Source organism: Caretta caretta, chromosome 1, assembly GCF_965140235.1.
Source record: "Caretta caretta isolate rCarCar2 chromosome 1, rCarCar1.hap1, whole genome shotgun sequence".
Lineage (NCBI taxonomy): Eukaryota > Metazoa > Chordata > Testudines > Cheloniidae > Caretta > Caretta caretta.
The window spans coordinates 58,501,054-58,522,849 of NC_134206.1; the positions used below are offsets into that span (position 1 = coordinate 58,501,054).

The 21,796-nt window shown below is 42.9% G+C and overlaps 1 protein-coding gene across 5 annotated transcripts in view; it reads right to left on the reverse strand.

Moving 5' to 3' along the window:
- FNDC3A (fibronectin type III domain containing 3A) overlaps nt 1–21,796 on the reverse strand; it is a 207,363-nt gene that overhangs the window by 146,022 nt on the left and 39,545 nt on the right. For 2 of the 5 annotated variants that reach the window (XM_048849789.2, XM_075128431.1), the window contains exon 3: nt 8,958–9,089. The exons of 2 other annotated variants lie outside the window; for them this stretch is intronic. In XM_048849789.2, the coding sequence (XP_048705746.2) occupies nt 8,958–9,089 (132 nt within the window). Of the gene's footprint in view, nt 1–8,957; nt 9,090–21,796 lie in introns of those variants that run through there. One more of the 5 variants, XM_048849893.2, reaches the window with a different exon arrangement.

Consider the following 21,796-nt stretch of genomic DNA (forward strand, 5'->3'; position numbering starts at 1 on the left):
TAATTGACACCGGAGCAAATGATGGTCCTTATCAACTGCGATGAAGGGGTTTGTAGTAAGGATATTCATTCAGCCTCTGCGCCAATGAAACCCTCAGTACAGCAAAGGACACTGGCTGTGACTCTGCAGTGTGAACCATGAATGATGTGGTGCTGACAAACGACACATATCGGCAACCCAACCAGACAGTGCCAATGGCACAACACAAGACAATGATATAGAAGCCATAGCAGCTGCCAACCTCTGAACTATAGGGGAATCAGGAACAGAAAGGCCTGCCTTGGCAGGTCTGATGCAACCAAATCTGCTAATCATAGAACTGGAAGGGACCTCGAGAGGTCATCTAGTTCAGTCCCCTGCACTCATGGCAGGACTAAGTATTATCTAGACCATCCCGGACAGGTGTTTGGCTAACCTGCCCTTAAAAATCTTCAATGATGGAGATTCCACAACCTCCCTAGGCAATTTATTCGAGTGCTTAACCACCCTGACAGGAATTTTTTCCTAATGTCCAACCTAAACCTCCCTGGCTGCAATTTAAGCCCATTGCTTCTTGTCCTATCCTCAGAGGTTAAGAAGAACAATTTTTCTCCCTTCTCCTTGTAACGACCTTTTATGTACTTGAAAACTGTTATCACGTCCCCTCTCAGTCTTCTCTTTTCCAGACTAAACAAACCCATTTTTTCAATCTTCCATCATAAGTCATGTTTTCTAGACCTTTAATAATTTTTGTTGCTCTTCTCTGGACTTTCTCCAATTTGTCCACATCTTTCCCAAAATGTGGTGCCCAGAACTGGATACAATACTCCAATTGAAGCCTAACCAGTGCAAAGTAGAATGGAAGAATTACTTCTCATGTCTTGCTTACAACACTCCTGCTAATACATCCCAGAATGATGTTCACCTTTTTTGCAAGAGCGTTATACTGTTGACTCATATTTAGCTTGTGGTCCACTATGACGCTCAGATCCCTTTCCGCAGTACTCCTTCCTAAGCAGTCATTCCCATTCTGTATGTGTGTAACTGATTGTTCCTTCCTAAGTGGAGTACTTTGCATTTGTCCTTATTGAATTTCATCCTATTTACTTCAGACTATTTCTCCAGTTTGTCCAGATCATTTTGAATTATAATCCTATCCTCCAAAGCACTTGCAACCCCTCCCATCTTGGTCTCATCCACACATTTTGTAAATGCACTCTCTATGCCATTATCTAAATCACTGATGAAGATACTGAACAGACCCAGACCCAATCCCTGATCCCCCCCTCATTATGCCCTTATAGCATGTCTGTAAACCACTGATAACTACTCTCTGGGAATGTTTTTCCAACCATTTGTGCACCCACCTTATAGTAGCTCCATCTAGGTTGTATTTCCCTAGTTTGTTTATAAGAAGGTCATACAAGATAGTATCAAAAACTTTAGTAAAGTTAAGATATACCACGTCTACTGCTTCCCACTCCCCATCCACAAAGCTTGTTACCTTGTCAAAGAAAGCTATCAGGTTGGTTTGACATGATTTGTTCTTGACAAATCCATGCTGCCTGTTACCTTTTTACCTTATAATCTTCTAGATCAGGGGTTGGCAATCTTTGGCACCTGGCCCATCAAGGTAAAGCCGCTGGGAGGCCGAGACAGTTTGTTTATCTGGAGTGTCTGCAGGCACGGAGCCCCGTAGCTCCCACTGGCGGCAGTTCGCCATTCCCAGGCAATGGGAGCTGCGGGAAGCAATGGCTAGCACGTCCCTCGACCTGCGCCGTTTCCTGCAGCTCCCATTGGGTGGGAATGGTGAACCGCGGCCAGTGGAAGCTGTGGGGCTCTGTGCCTGTGGACGCTCCAGATAAACAAACTGGCCCAGCCTGTCAGCAGCTTAACCCTGATGGGCCGGGTGCCAAAGGTTGCCGACCCCTGTTCTAGATGTTTGCAAATCGATTGCTTTATTATTTGTTCCATTATCTTTCCAGGTACAGAAGTTAAGCTGAGTGGTCTGTAATTCCCCGGGTTGTTCTTATTTTCCTTTTTATAGATTGGCACTATATTTGCCCTTTTCCAGTCTTCTGGAATCCCTCCTGTCTTCCACGACTTTTCAAAGATAATTGCTAATGGTTCAGATATCTCCTCAGTTGGCTCCTTGAGTATTCTAGGATGCATTTCATCAGGCTCTGGGGACTTGAAGGCATCTAACTTGTCTAAGTAATTTTTAAACTTGTTCTTTCCCTATTTTAGCCTCTGATCCTACCTCATATTCACTGGCATTCACTATGTTAGATGTTTAATCACCACCAACCTTCTTGGTGAAAACCAAAACAAAGAAGTCATTAAGCACCTCTGCCATTTCCACATTTTCTGTTATTGTTTTTCCCCCCTCATTGAGTAACAGGCCTACCCTGTCCTTGGTCTTCCTCTTGCTTCTAACGTATTTGTAGAATGTTTTCTTGTTACCCTTTAATGTCTCTAGCTAGTTTAATCCTGGCCTTGTGCCTTGGCCTTTCTAATTTTGTCCCTACATACTTGTGTTATTTGTTTATATTCAGCCTTTGTAATTTGACTTAGTTTCCACTTTTTGTAGAACTCTTTTTTGAGTTTCAGATCATTGAAGATCTCCTGGTTAAGCCAGGGTTGTCTCTTGCCATACTTCCTATCTTTCCTATGCAGTGGGAGAGTTCTCTCTTGTTCCCCTACAAATGTCTCTGAAAAACTGACAAATGTCTTCAACTGTTTTTCTCCTTAGACTTGCTTCCCATGGGATCTTACCTACCAACTCCCTGAGTTTTCTCAAGTCTGCCTTCTTGAAATCCATTGTCTTTATTTTGCTGTTCTCCCTCCTCCCATTCCTTAAAATCATGAACTCTACCATTTCATGATCACTTTCACCCAAGCTGTGGATTCCACTCTCAACCTCTTCCTCCCTATCTGTCAAAATCAAATCTAGAACAGCCTCTCCCCAGTAGCTTTCTCCACCTTCTGAAATAAAAAAATGTCTTCAATACATGGTGTCTCCAACACAATGGTGTGCAGTTGGTGCTGATGCTGCAATCATTAGCACCGGATTAAACAGATGTCCCATGGCGAGTGCCAGAGTTGACTGTACAGAGTCTAAATGATCTTGGAGCAGTACTGGGGAGCAGTTAGAGGGGCCAACTTCATCATACATTCTGGAGGATTCATGGTGCCAGTCAGCACCGTTCTTGGAAAAGAGAGAAGCCCCTCCAAGTCCTTGAACATTCCCAAATGGTCTTACAGAACCTCTTCATTGGAAGACCCAAGGAAAAAGAACACTCTCTCTTCCTGGTAGCAGAAGCACTGGATCTCAAACCACCTCCAAAGAGAACATGGGGTGGGATGATGAGAAGAGGTCCCCAGTGCCAAAATGGCCTATTGCTTGCTCAAAGTGGTGCCGTTTCAGAGGCAAATCTCTCGCCACCTGGGTCCTCTTCTTAACTAACATTAATACAGAGCACCTTTCCTTAATGTGCTCCTCTTCCAGGAACAACAAACACCATGTGTGGGGATTTCTAATGGGGATAGCTACCCCACACAATGGACAATGTTTAAACTTCAGGGCAACTAACTATCCTACTATAACTAAAGTTAAGGGTACTCCTAGGCTACATTAATTAACTAACAATGAACTATATACACTAAATTCCCAGAGAAACTGAGAAAAGGTACGAGGTAAATCACCACAGAGAATGCTCCAAATCTATCCATGGGTGGTGAGAAGGAACTGAGGCAGCACTGCCCTTAAATAGCCAGAGGAGAGGCCAGAGCTTATGGGTACTGGAAGGCAAAATTCTCCAGTTTCAGTGTGCTGGCTACACATCTGCAACCACTTGAAGAAGAAAGCAGTACCGGCTACCTCGCAGATAGCTTGAAACACCACCACCAAAATACTGTGAGCTACCCATTCATCCCAAAGGGCTACTAACGCTGAAGCTACATTACAGTTTACATGGCAATATTAACTATTTTGTCACTGTTCAGTAAAACAGAAATATCCAACAAATGCAGGTACAGAGGGCTGGGAGTGGCTTCCTTCTCCTTTCAACATGGTATTTTAAAAGTGCACTGTTATAAGCCCTGCAATTCTATCCCCCCACCACCACCTCAATTGTGAGAGCTTCTGAGACTGAGGCTCTGTTTGTTATGTGCTGTGTGCACTAGCTGGGTTTCTGTTAGTCTGTCTTTGTTTTCATTTTGTTACTTGCTCTTTCTTTGTTTTAGGAGTGTTGTTGGTTCCTCTCCCCTTCCCCGTGGGTGGTTTGGGTATTTTGTTTTCCTCCATGAGGTCAACTTCCTCTGGATTTAGCTGTATGACCCACAAGCATGGGGTTCGGTATGTGCCTGCTGTCTCCTGCAGGCTGCAATACAGAGCCCTCATATATGAAGTTCTTCAAGGACAAAGTCGCCCTAGGGCCACATCCAACATTTTTGTCGAAAGCAACAGGGTCTGTCTGGGATTCTGTATGCTCTTAGTTTGGAGCCATTCCTGCACTTCCCTCAAAGCGAATCTGACTGGCTTTTCTGTGCCAAGGTTGCCAGATGCTTTCCCGGTTCATCTGTTGGCCTATGCTGATGATACCTCAGTTTTTATCACGTCTGACAGTGACATTTAAGCATTTTGTGCTTTTTTACAAGGGTCTGAACGTTAACTGGGCTAAGAGCAATTTGATCTTACTGGGCTCTTGGCAGTGTAGTGGTTCCCCTTCATTGACCCAACAACAGTAATGGGGCACCTCTGGGATTAAAGTGTTGGGAATCTTTTTCAGATGTATAATATACATTAAGGAAATGGGAAGGGGCTGAGAAGAAGGTGAAAGACCACCTGCAGAAATGACCCTGGCTCCTTCCTGGACTTTCTTTTCATGGACAGGTTTTGATTGCCAACTATCTTGTGGCCTCAATGTTGTGGCACCAGCTAGTGTGTCCAGATCAGTGGGTCTCACACTTGCGGCCCATGGGGCCATGTGCAGCCAACAAACCTCCCCAATGTGGGCTGTGGGGCTCCAGCAGTTTTGGAGCCTGGTCTCTCCCTTGACCCCACCTTCCACCCCCAGGAGCTCCCACCACAGGCGATTTACAATGGCCTGGGGCTCCGGCAGTGCAGCGGAGCTGAGCGGTGTCTGCCTGCTTGCTCCACGTGTCTGCTGGCCCCTCCCTATAACCCCGGGGTGGTGCTGTGCCTCCACACACTGCCCCCTCCCCAAGTGTCCCTGCGGCCAATGGGAAGCTGCGGGGGCAGTGCCCCACGGCCCGCCCCACCTTGGAGTCCCAGGTAAGCACCGCACCCTCCGACCCCCTCCCAGAGCCTGCACCCCCTCCTCACACACTCCAGCCCGCAAACTCCCTCCCCAAGCCTGCACCCTTCCCGTTCCCACACCCCTCCTCCTGCCCCCAAACTCCCTCCCAGAGCCAGCACCCCACCCCTTTCCCACACAACCCCTCCTGCCCCCAAACTGCCTCCCAGAGCCTGCACCCCTCCCCCTCCTCCCACCCAGAGCCTGCACTCCCACCCCCTGCCCCAGCCCAGAGTCTGCACCCAGCACCCAAACTCCATTCCAGAGGCTGCAACCCAGACCCCCTCCCCCACCCAAACTCCCTCCCAGAACCCAACCTCTCACCCCTTCTGCACCCAAACTCCCTCCCAGAGCCTTAGGCAGGTGGAGGGTGGAGTTTTGGGGGGTGGGTTCTGGGTGGCATGAATGACATTATTGGCCCGCTGGGAGGATTTGAGGACTGGCCCTGGCCCTAAGGTAAACTGAGTTTGAGACCCCTGGTCTGGATCCTTCCCTTTTGAACTGGATTCAGAGGCACATTAACCATTTTTTAAAATGGTCACCACTTGTTGAACCTGGTTAACGGTTCCTGACATTAGAGGAAAGGGGCCAGCAGTTCACTGATTTAGTCAGCAGGGTGGCAGCCTTTCTTTCGCCTCTGGTCTGTTCAGCAGTTGCTATACTCTGACTTCCCACTGGCCTGGAAGTCCCTGGCCTTCTTTCTTTCTGTTGTGCTCGCAGGATGGGCATGACTCTCACCTATTTTTGTTGGCATCTGACTGATTATCAAGTCTAGATTTGCCTCCATTCTATAATGGCCTTTTTTATACCAACCAATCCCTCTTTCGGGGTTTTTTTCAAGCAGTTTGGGACTGACTTTCCCCAAGCCCCTAATTTTTTCTCTGAGTGAGATACAGCGCTCACATTCAGCTGCTTTCCTACCTGCTAACTTTTTGCTGGGTCAGGCAAAACTAGCCATTTTGAAATCTCAACAGAACAGAATGGCTGAGGTAGATTCTGCACACTGATTGTGGCCTGGCTGTTGACGGATAACACTTTTTTATAAATTGACTTGCAACCTAGACACTTTTTGGTTGACTTGGTGTGTTAACAATAGAATATCAGGGTTGGAAGGGACCTCAGGAGGTCATCCAGTGCAACCCCCTGCTCAAAGCAGGACCAATCCCCAATTTTTGCCCCAGATCCCTAAATGGCCCCCTCAAGGATTGAACTCACAACTGTGGGTTTAGCAGGCCAATGCTCAAATCACTGAGCTATCCCTCCCCACCTCCAGTATTTTGAGTGAACTTGATGATGTTTTAGGGATTCATTTTTAATGTTCACTTAAGACATGTTTTGCTTCATTTTATTCACCTTTTTGTGCACATATTGTAATTTTATAACATTAATAGTTTTTAATGTGATTTTATGTGAATAAAGATGTTTTTCATGTCATCTAGGACCCTGTGAGGTGGAAGAGTCCCAAAGACGATGCTGCAGCCTGAGCCAGAATGTCTATACCACAATTATACAGCCCCATAGCCTGAGTCAGCTGGCAGCTGTCTTGTGGAAAAAATAGTATGCGATCATGTAATTGAGGCTGCACAGGCAACCTTAATTCTGACATTTTCTAATTTTGGAATGCTTGACTTTGCAACTTAACAGTCTTTTAACATAGTTATTTTGGATGTAATTTCCTAAGTTTTTTCCTCGCTTTACAGACAGCTCCCCAACCTGAAGCAAATACTCACCAGCAACCACCCAACAAAAACACAAACCCAGGAACCTATCCTTGCAAAAAAGCCTGTTGTCAACTGTGTCCACATATCTATTCAGGGGACACCATCATAGGGCCTAATCACATCAGCCACGGTATCAGAGGCTCGTTCACCTGCACATCTACCAATGTGATATATGCCATCATGTGCCAGCAATGCCCCTCTGCCATGTACATTGGTCAAACTGGACAGTCTCTATGTAAAAGAATAAATGGACACAAATCAGACATCAAGAATTATAATATTCATAAACCAGTCGAAGAACACTTCAATCTCTCTGGTCACTCCTTTACAGACCTAAAAGTGGCAATATTACAACAAAAAAACTTCAAAAACAGACTTCAACGAGATACTGCTGAATTGGAATTAATTTGCAAACTGGACACAATTACATTAGGCTTGAATAAAGACTGGGAGTGGATGTGTCATCACACAAAGTAAAACTATTTCCCCATGTTTATTTTTTCCCCCTACTGTTCCTCACACGTTCTTGTCAACTGCTGGAAATGGCCCACCTTGATTATCACTACAAAAGGTTTTTTTTCCTCTCCTGCTGGTAATAGCTCACCTTAACTGATCACTCTCGTTACAGTGTGTATGGTAACACCCATTGTTTCATGTTCTCTGTGTATATAAAACCCCCCTACTGTATTTTCCACTTCATGCATCCGATGAAGTGAGCTGTAGCTCACAAAAGCTTATGCTCAAATAAATTTGTTAGTCTCTAAGGTGCCACAAGTCCTCCTTTTCTTTTTTTGAAAAATTTAGAAAACAAAACTTCCATTATGTAGAATTATATTGACCTCCCCTCTTGTGTCACCAGGAGGGCTGGAATCTTTATTTCCATCGCAGTCTTCTACTAGAGCTAACAGAGGAAATGATGACAGTAGAAGCTGTTATCTTCTGTGTGAACCTGCCACGATAGGAGAATGGAGACACTCTGTCTGTGGGCTTCACAGCTATTTGCTGACAGCAAAGGAATGCTGAGACTCAGGAACAATGGGCTCAATGCCAGGTTCTACAGGGGAGTGTTCTCTAGTGGTTACAGACCCTTCTGTCCCGTCCCCAAGCTCCTCAGTTCTTGCCAAATTTCAAGCTCCTGCTCCAAAGGAAGTAGCACTAGACTTCTTAATAAAAGAGTTAAGATTTTTTTTTTAATGGGGGAAAACAACATATTTTTCCTAATGTATTTCTGGAAATGGCGAATCATTTTAGCTAAAGCTTTTAAATAATAAGCATGAGGCAAACATCCAGCTTGGAAAATTTCAGCCCAAATAGTTTAAATTTGGCAAAGTTATAAGCAACTGAAACCAGGATCTTACAATGGGAAATGGTGGACACCATTAAGTGTAAGCATTGCTACCTGTGCTGCCTATACTATGTTCAGTATACACCATCGCAGTATCAGAATTAGTCATGCAAGATCCATTCAGAGGGACCTGTATTCTCTACCCCTCCTTCTAACGGCACATTTGACTGTATGGGAAAACGAAGCCTAAAAGGTTATACATGTGGATTCACAAACACAGGTATATGTAAAATCTTTCCCTTCTCAGTCCAGCTTTTACATCCTGCAAGGAAGCCAAAATTGTGGATTCGTGACACTGTTGTGGCCATGGACTTGACTGTGACAATATGAGCTCACTATGATATCTGCTCAGGATCATATAGGATAGTGTCCCCAAACTGTGCCCCCCCTCCCCCAGCAGAGTGGAAGAACGTTTCGGGGGGAAACGACAGGGCCGGAGCCAGGCACTGCAGGGGCAGGGAGGGAGCACTAGCCACCCAGCCCCACTCTGCCCCCAGCACTGCTCCGACTGTGGCCACAGCATCAGCTCGACTCCCGGCCTGGCTGAGGCTCCACTCCTGGCCCCAGCCCCTCCCCTGGCCCCAGCCCCTTTACCTCTGTCCCCTTCCCCCAGATCCATGGCCTCGCTCCCAGCCGCAGCTCCCAGTGGGAGAGGGACGCAGACAGGGGTTGCGGGGGTGTGATGTGAAAAGTTTGTGGACCACTGATATAGGAGGACAGAATTGGCTGAAAGAGAAAAATCCTCATGTAAAGAAACAAGTCATTTGTGGATTTGAAAAAGGTCTTAAAATACAGAAAAAAATCTGTGAAGTACACGCACTTAGATTTTTTTAGTTTAATATATTTCAAGAGTTTCTCCAGTATATGAGTTCAATTGGAAAGCAGTGGTGTAAATATCATCTATAACAATCTCCTCTACCAGGAGAGCATTTCCCCACCGTACACAGTACCCTAACAGGGTATTCTTTATAGTACATGATTGGCAGTATTAGGAGGGTATTATGGTGAAAGGTCCCATTCACCATAATTCCAGATCTTTTCCACATTACGAAGACAGTTTCTCCTTCCCCTCTGTCAACTAAAATCTACCCCAGCAAATCCCAGAAAATAAAGGTAAACACAAAGTATCATGTATAATAGAAGCAGTGATGAAATAAAAGACAAGGAAACAGCTGCAGCTGTCCTTCATGAAGGCAGAACACAAAACGTGGAGAGGAGAACACCACCGGGGGAGATGCTGTCTCTATTGTGCTAAAATTATATATTTTCCCCAGTTGCTAGATTTGACTTTTAAAAATACAGATTTTGTTCTCTTAAAGAAAAAAAAGAAAAAAAGAGAGACTAATAACATATGTAGTACTGCGTTTGATTTTAAGCAGCAAGAAAAGGACAAACAAAGCAAACTACGGCATGATGATCTATCACAGTGATACTCAGATTGAGGCTTGGGAACTGCAAGTGGCTCTTTGCAGCACATGATATTAAGACACTGTGTGATTATTAACCAAAACTAAAAGTTATTATTAACTAATCAGGATGCTTTTATTATGTTATTAACCAATTGTAGAATACCTGGTCAGTCATTTCGCTGGGGGAATTATATATAAAAACAGAAAATGAAACAATGAATTCAGACTACTGTGGTTCTTTTGGGTAATGCTGATCACTAAGGTCTGAGTATCATTCATCTATCATATGTTTTTCAGCAAGAAAAATGTCAAAATTAGAATTTACATCACAAATGAGATGTAAACTAGTTTAAATATTCACTAGCATCTCTGCTTAACTCTACATGTTGAAACAAAGAATTTCATACTTTATAACTAAAAATACTACATTTAATAATCAAAAGGCCTGAGTAATAAAGTGGATATCCTTTGAAGTACTACAGTCATTTTTATATCTATCTTGTGTTGCTCTGTTGATTAGAAAGATTATTTTTCCTACTTGTGCAGGCCAATACCACCCAGGTACAGCTTTTAATACTAAAACTTATGAATCTTAAAAGAGCAATTTGCTTGCAGAAATACTAACGGCTCCCTTTCAATTCAAATGTTTTCACCTCAACTCATACTTGAAAGAGAGAGAGAGAAAAAAAGTTTTCCAGTCAACATGGTTTTAAAAGCAAATCTCAACCACAGCAGAATCATTTAACAGGATCATTCTTCACTTAAATACATGATTTTTCTAGCATTAATAAGTTTCTGTATTACACTGATAACATGACTGATGCTATATTAAAATTAGCTGAGACCACTTGCAAAATAAAGACTGGATCCTGCACAGAGAAAAGGCCCTATGCCCTTGTGGCACACCACTGACTTCAGTGGTTTCCTTACATGGAGACAGTTGCAGGATCAGAGGAGGAAAAAAACCCAGTACATTGTATTATTTAAGTAGCAGCATACTGTGCATTTTTTCTACTAAAATCTTAGATCCATGGGTAGAAATAAACAGGAATGAAAACAATTACACGATTCTATCTACTGATTATGACAATGGAATAATTACATTTTAATCAACAGATCTTTTATACAAGTTGTCAGATATGAATTTTAACATTTTGGAAGCATTAATGTACAACATATTTAATTAGGCAAATAATCCTGGAATAGTAATTTATTATTATAATATCTCACAAGCTGTTTCTTCATTGAAGGTTTGTATTAACAGTATTAATTTTGTTATGTCTTTTAGGTTTAAATGTAGCTATTTGTGATTTTCATCTGACATCCTTAATTAGGCAAAATAATTACCATTTTCTTTAAGTACTGGATGCATTTTTAATAACACTGTTAAACTGTTTTTAATTTAATGTACAAGTAATTTCAGTTACAAATTGGCGTACAGAATTTATCCTTGTTTGGTACGGATTTGAAAGTTATTAATACACTATGAGCCAGATCCTTAGCTGTTGAAGCCAATAAATGTATGTTGATTTACACCAGCTGAAAATCTGGCCCTGTATTTCTAATTGGACAGATGCATGATTTATATAAACAAACAAACATGAATGTTTCCAGATGCTAAATATTTAACCATATTAAATAGCAATAGTGTATTTAGTGTAAGATATATTAATGATGCATCAGGGCTGGCATTACCATGAGGTGAACTGAGGCGGCCGCCTCAAGTACCAGACTGTGGGGGGGCAGCACTAGGACCCAGAGTGTAGAAAATTGTGTCTTCTGATGGTGCATATGTATTCTCTCTGCTCTAGATGCACAGAGGTGGTGGAGTGCTGTGCTGGAGGAAGGAGGGCACAAGAGACATAACAGGCAGGCAGGAGAAAAGGTGAGAGGGAATAACTGAAAGCAGCACGAGCTGCAGGGAGAGAGAGGAAGAGGAGGAGCCTCTTACTCAGGGATTTGGAGCAATCAAATTTTTGAATTGCTTCGCTCCAGCTCCGCTCCGGCACCAATAGTGACTGCTCCAGCTCCGCTCTGACTCCGCTCTGCCTCAAATTAATTTTTTAACTAAATAAAAAAGTGCATACTGTAATTTTGAAAAAACATTTTTATTCAGACTTTTAAAACAATTTAAATCTCAATGATGATACTAACTAGAATCATTCATAATTCATTCTGTAAAAAATTATTGCAGCAATCAAGTAGTCTTTCATAGCCTGCCGCAGGTTCTTCACTTCGTCCCATTCAGCTTTTAACAACTTGAGTTCTCTTGTTCCAGCAGCAGCCATTTGTTCACAGTAAGATTGAAAAATGAGAAGCCAATCAATCATCGCAAATGTTGAACCCCAGCAAGTCACAGTATCCAATGACTGAGTTACCCCATGTAGATCAAACAGAGCACTTTGAATACTTGGGGTTCATAGTTTGACAACGACTTGTCAAATTTTTGCCAGAAATTTCTTCGCATGTTCTTTTTTCAGTTCATCCCAGATTGCCAACTGAAGAGTGTGAATACCACACCTCATCAGTTGGACTTTTGAGTCGTCCTCATGAAGCCATGTTGGAAGTATGAGGCTAGGGTCATTAACCCATTGCGCAGCAGCACCCACATTGAGTTCGATTTCATCCATTCCTTTAGTTCCTTCATCAGGCAAAATAGCTTCAGTTCTGTCCACATTCCTGTTCTCAGAGGTAGAAATGGTTTCATTGTCCTCGCTGAAATTTTTGATGGCACACGTCATGTTTGCTGCATTGTCAATGCAGATGCTCAGCACTTGCATTTCACTGATCCCAAATTTTTCTAAAATAGCTTTTACTTGACTTTTCACATATGAAGAATTGTGACACCCTTCAGTGTCGATTATGTCCAAGGCTTTTACCAAAGCCGCCTTTTTTCCTTCTTCGTAGTACTGAGCATTGATTGCAAGGAAATTTCTGTTTCCACGGGTTGCCGCATCCATTTTCAGGTAGCACAATTTTTGCTCCAAAGCTTTCTTGAGCTCTTCGTGACCAGACTCAGCTGTGCTGACAACTAAATGACGAACTGCATTGTGCCCCATTGAAACGCCAAGCTGCCAACCCATTTCACCTGCAATTTTTTGGAATCCCTTGTTCTTTAGCCTGAAGGGAGTGAGGGGTGTTGAACTCAAGCAAACCATTTCCATCAGCCCTTCACGGAAAGTATTGGCATCCATGGGGACTGTAACCTTTGTGGACTTCAAATATGAGTCAAGTTTTGTTTGCTCAATTTTGGGTTTCTTTTCAGATGAAGCTCTACAAAAAAATCTTTTCTCCAGGAGTTTTCAAAGAGCCAGATGAATGTTGCTTAGCCACGTCACCTTTCTGTTTTGCCTCATCTTCCTGGTCCTTTTTTGTAACCAGAACTGCATAGTTTTCAGGATGGTTACGTTTTACATGCCGCCAAAGGTTGAAACTTTTCACAGCACCTGCTTCACTTGTCTTGAAGCTACATGGTTTGAGCTCACCATTCACTTCCTTTTCCACCTTGCACGTTGCCGATTTCTTCTTCGCTTTTCCCAAAAGCCCAAATTTGGGCTTTTCAAATTCAAAAGTAAAGGCGTCATTGAGATCCTTTTCCGTAAATTGGCTATCAATCATGGGGGGCAGATCTGATTTTTTTGTTGAAGCCATGGCCAAATCTTCTTGTGCTGATATCGCATCCAAATGTTTCTTGTCAAAAAGCAATGAACAAAAGCATTACATTTTTTTATAATGTACCTGCTTGTGATATCTTCACCACTTAATGTACTTCGAATTTATTTTGGATTTTCTGGACAAAAATGATAGCATTTTCTTTTTACACAAAATTATTAAAGTATATTTTAATATTTTAACATTTTAACATGTTTCTTGCAGTTTTAATGAAGTATTTTAATATACATAATTAATATCAACTTTTGGTTATAAATTGCAAGTTAGTTTTTCTTATGAAATTTTGCAGTAAAAATATTCGAAATATTTTCCAAGTTTTTAATTAATATCTCAAAAACAATTTAATATAGATATATCAGTGAAATTTGGTATGTGTCATAGCGTTAGTACGTGCTATCGCTGTTCTACAACATTAATTGTTGGGAAGTAAGGAGGCTACATATGTTACAAGGTTGAAAATAAACTTTAACAGGAAAGCCGATTCAAATTGCAAGCACAGTCCTTTTAGTAAAGAGAGCAAATTTTCGGAAATATGTTTTTGCTTCACCAGCCTGAATAGATTATATAAGATAGAGCAAATAACAGGTTCTCTTTTGTATAATGTTTCCAGCCTGACAAAGGAAAAACATATTTCCGAAAATTTGCTCTCTTTACTAAAAGAACTGTGCTTGCAATTTGAATCCGCTTTCCCGTTAAAGTTTATTTCCAATGTTCTATCATACAACATCATTCAAATAAAATTATTTAAAACTACAGGTGTCGTGAACTGGGGGGACTAGGCCAATTTTATTTAATATTTTTAAAATCTTTGACTATTTAACAGATACGACCCTGGAATATGATTTAATGCTAAAACATGCATTAAAATGGTACTCTTAATTTATTTTGTATAATTAATCATTTCTGAGAAAACGGTTTAAAAATTTTAATCTGCTTAGATGCTTAGAATGACACAATTTTACTTATTACTTATTACCTATTTTTCAACTTTGGAACCATAAATTTTAAACGCAATAATAAATAATAACCAAAAATTATTAACTTATTATGGAACATAATATTACCACTGTAGCCAGGGACAGTCCACGACAAGCCTTACTTGAAATATGAAATAAAAATGACCATCTGCCAGTTCGGGACCCCTATGATTTAAATAATTTTGGAAAATGTAATACTGTATCACATACTAACGCTAAGACACAGACAAAAATTTCATTACTTTATATTAAAGCATTTTTGAGATATTAATCAGAAATTAAATTTTCATCACCTCCTTGAAGGGACTGTAGCTCCCTTAGGAGAATTTTAGGACACGTGTTCACAGAAACATTTTTTCCTAAAATGATCGAAGGATTCACCCCCAAAGTTGTGTTGGACATTTTGCAATCACTCTGGATATATCACAAAAATCACTCCTAATTTATGCAAAAATGTTTACTGTATATTTATATGCCTGCTGCATGTGACTTTTTCACTAAATTTAAAATTACAAACAATGCTACCAAAAGACCGTTGAACAGATGACCTATAAAATAAGTCCGCCAGAGTGATACGGGAGCACGTACAAATGAACCGGTAACGGGAGCCCGTGTGAGAAATGAGCTTAAGTGGTTAATATCTCTTGCGATATCTTAATATATCAATAAACAAAAACATTTTTTTTGCAATATACCTGTTTGTGATATCTTAAATCTTGTGTCTTGCGGCACACTTTTCCATAATCGCAGCACTCCGCGCGTCTCGTTGATCAACCCTTACAAAAGAAGTATCAACATATACTAATCTACGCGAGTACATACTCGCCTAACCTTGGCACAAGGGTGGGAGCAGTCTGCAGTGTTGCCGGATGTCTGATAATTATCTGATTCTTTAATAAAACATATCTCAAAAAAACTTTGTAATTTTGTATCTGTACATTAAATCTTGATTTCGGCCAAAGTGAGAATAACTGACATATTACGTAAAGTGGTAAAGTAGATATTAATATCAATTGTTATATAATCTGAAAGTTTTGGCACCTTTAGGACTTTCTTGCTAGATATCATTCGTTTTGGATTGAAAATGGAAAAAAAAAACTGGAGCAGTAGAGCAGTCAAGATATTCTGTGCTCCGGCTGCCAGGCAAAAACCTGCAGTTCCACTGCTCCATGCTCCAGCTCCGGGCTCCGCTCCAAAGCCCTGCTTTTATGTACCTCTCTAGCCTGGACTGATTAACACCAGCTTCTCAGGGAGCTTCCTGTTTCCTGCTGCTTCCCTGAACCCACTTGAGGAGAATAGGCAGTCAACTGAAGTAGTAGGAGCCAGTTAGTCCCTTAAGACACTGATATCTTCCCTCACTCAGGCCCTGCTACCAGCCTGCTTATTTGTCCCCTTCAATTGAGTGTTGAGAGCCACTATAGTTGGCACAGAACAGCAGTCATGAGTAAAAGAAGGAAACGCCCCTCTGGGGCAGCATTCAGAAAAAGAAAGAAAGCAAAAGGAAGCTTTTCTATCTAAGCAGGAAGGAGCTCTCCTGAGATACATAGACACAAATGTTCATGGTGAGCCTTCTGGCCCCAGTGAGGACGTGAGTGGTGAGGAGATGCCTGATATTCCAGTTAGAGTGCAGGTGACGTGGCAGCTACTGCAGCATCCATATCTCCATCTCAAATGGATGTAACCATGCACATTCCTGAAGAAAAGCATAGATCAGAGAAGAGTATGATGGAGGCGCAAGAAACAGCTGCTGCCGAGTTTAGTTCCTTAAGTCTAGATGATCAAGGATTGTGGACCCACTTGAGCAGTAGCCTGAAGGACTTCCGTGTACTGCATGGGCTGCGGAAAGTGAAAAACTCCATGTTCCCCAAAGACAATGAAAATAGAAGTTTCCATCCAACACATTACTGGCGTGAAATCCCCAATGGTGACAAAGTGGAGAGGCCATGGCTTATGTACTCAAAAACTCGGAATGCTGCATACTGTTTTTGTTGCAAACTCTTCCAGTCTAATGTTCCAGCCACATTGGGTTCTACAGGAACAAAGGACTGGGAAAATCTGTCATGCCAAGAGAAGGCAGCAAATCACCAGAGAGCATTCCATCAGTGGAAAGAGCTTGAGATGAGACTAAGGTTAAAGGCCATCATAGATGATCAGCATCAAGAGAAGATTGCATCAGAGTCTCTTTACTGGTAAAATGTTCTGAAAAGGCTCATTGCCATTGTGAGAATGCTTGCTACCCAAAACCTAGCATTGCGTGGCACTTCAGATCAGCTGTATGTGCCAAACAATGGAAACTTCCTTAAAATTGTGGAGCTGATGGCTGAGTTTGATGCTGTACTCCAGGAACATCTAAGAAGACTCACCACCCAAGAAATGTACCCACACCACTACCTTGGAATAACAATTCAAAATGAGATCACACAGTTACTGGCAACAAAAGTCAAACAGAAGATTGTGGCAGATCTGAAGTCAGCAAGATATTACTATGCTATTCTGGACTGCACACCTGACATCAGCCATACGGAACAAATGACTTTCATGGTCCGTTTTGTAACGAAAACAGAACCTCGTGAAAATGTCCCCGCAATGGTGACTGTCAGAGAGCATTTTCTAGAATTTATTGACATTGATGGTACTACAGGAGCTGGTATGACAAATGTGCTTCTTAAAAAGCTGGAAGATATGGGAATTGTGATCATAGAATCATAGAATATCAGGGTTGGAAGGGACCTCAGAAGGTCATCTAGTCCAACCCCCTGCTCAAAGCAGGACCGATCCCCAATTAAATCATCCCAGCCACGGCTTTGTCAAGCCTGACCTTAAAAACTTCTAAGGAAGGAGATTCTACCACCTCCCTAGGTAACGCATTCCAGTGTTTCACCACCCTCCTAGTGAAAAAGTTTTTCCTAATATCCAACCTAAATCTCCCCCACTGCAACTTGACACCATTGCTCCTTGTTCTGTCATCTGCTACCACTGAGAACAGTCTAGAGACATCCTCTTTGGAACCCCCTTTCAGGTAGTTGAAAGCAGCTATCAGCTCATTCTTCTCTTCCGTAGACTAAACATCCCCAGTTCCTTCAGCCTCTCCTCATAAGTCACGTGTTCCAGTCCCCTAATCATTTTTGTTGCCCTCCGCTGGACTCTTTCCAATTTTTCCACATCCTTCTTGTAGTGTGGGGCCCAAAACTAGACACAGTACTCCAGATGAGGCCTCACCAATGTCGAATAGAGGGGAACGATCACGACCCTCGATCTGCTGGCAATGCCCCTACTTATACATCCCAAAATGCCATTGGCCTTCTTGGCAACAAGGGCACACTGTAGACTCATATCCAGCTTCTCGTACACTGTAACCCCTAGGTCCTTTTCTGCAGAACTGCTGCCGAGCCACTCGGTCCCTGGTCTGTAGCGGTGCATGGGATTCTTCCATCCTAAGTGCAGGGCTCTGCACTTGTCCTTGTTGAACCTCATCAAATTTCTTTTGGCCCAATCCTCCAATTTGTCTAGGTTCCTCTGTATCCTATCCCTACCCTCCAGCGTATCTACCACTCCTCCCAGTTTAGAGTCATCTGCAAACTTGCTGAGGGTGCAATCCACACCATCCTCCAGATCATTTATGAAGATATTGAACAAAACCGGCCCCAGGACCGACCCTTGGGGCACTCCACTTGATACCGGCTGCCAACTAGACATGGAGCCATTGATCACTACCCGATGAGCCTGACAATCTAGCCAGCTTTCTATCCACCTTATAGTCCGTTCATTCAGCCCATACTTCTTTAACTTGCTGGCAAGAATACTGTGGGAGACAGTGTCAAAAGCTTTGCTAAAGTCAAGGAACAACACGTCCACCGCTTCCCCTTCATCCACAGAACCAGTTATCTCATCATAGAAGGCAATTAGATTAGTCAGGCATGACTTGCCCTTGGTGAATCCATGCTGACTGTTCCTGATCACTTTTCTCTCCTCTAAGTGCTTCAGAATGGATTCCTTGAAGACCTGCTCCATTATTTTTCCAGGGACTGAGGTGAGGCTGACTGGCCTGTAGTTCCCAGGATCCTCCTTCTTCCCTTTTTAAAAGATGGGCACTACATTAGCCTTTTTCCAGTCGTCTGGGACTTCCCCCGATCACCATGAGTTTTCAAAGATAATGGCCAATGCTCTGCAATCACATCCGCCAACTCCTTTAACACTCTCAGATGCAACGTATCCGGCCCCATGGACTTGTGCACCTCCAGCTTTTCTAAATAGTCCCAAACCACTTCTTTCTCCACAGAGGGCTGGTCATCTCCTCCTCATGCTGTGCTGCCCAGTGCAGTAGTCTGGGAGCTGACCTTGTTCATGAAGACAGAGGCAAAAAAAGCATTGAGTACATTAGCTTTTTCCACATCCTCTGTCACTAGGTTGCCTCCCTCATTCAATAAGGGGCCCACACTTTCCTTGACTTTCTTCTTGTTGCTAACATACCTGAAGAAACCTTTCTTGTTACTCTTAACATCTCTTGCTAGCTGCAACTCCAGGTGTGATTTGGCCTTCCTGATTTCACTCCTGCATGCCCGAGCAATATTTTTATACTCATCCCTGGTCATTTGTCCAATCTTCCACTTCTTGTAAGCTTCTTTTTTGTATTTAAGATCAGCAAGGATTTCACTGTTAAGCCAAGCTTGTCGCCTGCTATATTTACTATTCTTTCTACACATCGGGATGGTTTGTCCCTGTAACCTCAATAAGGATTCTTTAAAATACAGCCAGCTCTCCTGGACTCCTTTCCCCCTCATGTTATTCTCCCAGGGGATCTTGCTCATCAGTTCCCTAAGGGAGTCATGATATCTGACATGAGAGGTCTGGGCTACGATAATGGTGCCAACATGAGAGGAAAGAACAGAGGAGTGCAGACACGGATCCAAGAGTTAAACCCTCGAGCTTTTTTTGTCCCATGCAGTTCTCATTCATTGAACTTAGTGGTCAGTGATGCAGCATCAGCTTCTAGTGAGGCTGCTGAATTTTTTAATTCAATTCAAAGCATCTATATATTCTTCTCTGCATTAACTCATCGATGGCAAATTTTGAAGCAACATCTAGGAACATCCCCTCTGACACTGAAACCACTGAGTGCCACACAATGGGAAAGTCGAATGGAGGCGATAAAGCCTATCAAACACCAAATTGGGAAGATAGATGATGCCGTAGTTGCCATTATGGAGGATAATGCTATGACGGAAACTGTTTGTGGGAGAACAGTGGCAGAGCGAAATGAAATCACCAGAAACATACATAACTTCAAATTTCTATGTGGCTTAGTGTTGTGGTGTGACATACTGTTTGAAATAAATGTTGTAAGCAAGAGACTCCAAGGTGTTGACCTTGATATATCTGGAGCAATGGAACAATTGGACAAAGCAAAGTCATACCTACAGTCTTACAGGTCAGATGAGGGATTTCAAAACATTCTGAAGTGTGCACAGAAGTTGGCAGAGGAACTTCACACTGAAGCTAATTTTCCCACCCATTCAAGAATAAAAAAGAGTCACCAAAGAAGACGACATTTTGATTACGAGGCACAGGATAATCCCACAAGAGACCCCAAACAACAATTCAAAGTTGAATTCTTTAACCAGGTGCTAGATTGTATTGTACAATCAGTTGAAGAACATTTCATGCAGCTCAAGGAACACAGCAGTATATTTGGGATCTTGTATGATATTCCAAGACTCCTCACTATACCTGAAGATGACCTGCATCAGCAATGCAGGGACTAGAGACAGTGTTGACACGTGATGACTGTGCGATATAGATGCGAGTGAATTAGGTGATGAACTGAAATCCCTTTCAAGATACATTTCAGCAGGATCAACTCCAAAGGTTGTTCTGGAATATATGTGCACAGATAAGATGACCACCCTCTTTCCAAATGCTTTTGTTGCTTTGCACATACTTCTAACACTTCCTGTAACAGCTGCCAGTGGAGAACGCAGCTTCTCCAAGCTGAAGTTAATAAAATCACATTTATGCTCCACAATGACACAGGAGAGGGTGGTCGGCCTTGCAACCATCTCAATAGAGCATGAGCTGGCCCAGACTGTGGACCTTCAGGAAGCAGTTCAAATCTTTGCAACCAAGGCGGCACAGAAAGCACCACTTTAATTATTCAAACAGATAAAAATGCCAGTGCTTACTAGGCAGACAAGAAAAGTTACATTTGCTGTTCAGGTGTTTGAAAGTTAAGTGTTACTTAAAATGTTTGAACAAGGCATTTTAAGTTGTTAGTTCTTCTTTATTGGGGTAGGTAGCAGAGCAGTACCATGAGAGGAGAAGAACAAGAAGAAGGCAGCATTGAGACCTTTCAAAGTTTTGGGCCAAGCGAGGGAGGAAAGGGACATCATTTGAGCTCCCCGACTCAGGTGCCAAAATGTTGTGGGCTGGCCCTGTGAAGCACAACTGATCAGTGGAAGATCTACCACTGGAGCATCTGGGTGTCTGCTAAAAAATCCATATCCAGAGTTTGGAGACAAAGAATTAACAATTTACATCCTACTCCTTCACTGAGCTCTGTAAAGGTGAACCTTTGCACCCATGAAGAGTGCACTGCAATACTGTTGTGCAAAGGACAAAATCCATTACTTTGGGCATTGCTTCAAGTGTGTTAAAGTTCTTTTTAGCCAAGACCTCTGCTTCCTCTTGAGGCAAGGGAAGAACACCACTCTCTGAACAGCACTCATCCTTCTCAGAACTTTCTAGAACTGTGTGGCAACGAAAAGCCAGAGGCTGCCAGCCCTGCTCCACTAGTCTGAGTTGAATCTTGATAGAGCTTGGAATTGGGGGATGATAAGGCCTGGTAACCTCACCAATGTAGATTCCTCACACACAGCATTAAGGAATTCCATCAGAGCTGGGATTAGTTGGGAAAAAAGTGGGAGCACTGTATCTCTACCATCTAAGTATTCTGTTCCCGGTGTGTGCCTTTGCACATCGCAGGAGGAACGGGATAGCCTACCCAATGCCTATTTACGCTGAGATTACATCTTTTGGGGGTCTCATATCCAGAGGCGTAAGTAAGCCAGTACGGTAAAGTATGGCGTACCGGTAAGAAGGTATGGCGACCGCACCAGCAGGGCTGCTGAAGGGGGAGGAGCCAAAAGGGGCAGCTGCCCTGGGGCACGATGATTTAAAAGGGTCCGGGGCTCCCAGCAGCAGCCAGAGCCCCAAGCCCATTAAATCACCACCACAGCTCCAGGGCTGCTGGCCGCTGCCACTACCCCAGGGCTCCGGCACCGATTTAAAGGGCCTGAGGCTCCCAGTCGCTGCTGCTGCATCAGCAGGCGGAGCCCCAGGCCCTTTAAATTGCCGACGGGGCCCAGACAGTGCGGGCCGG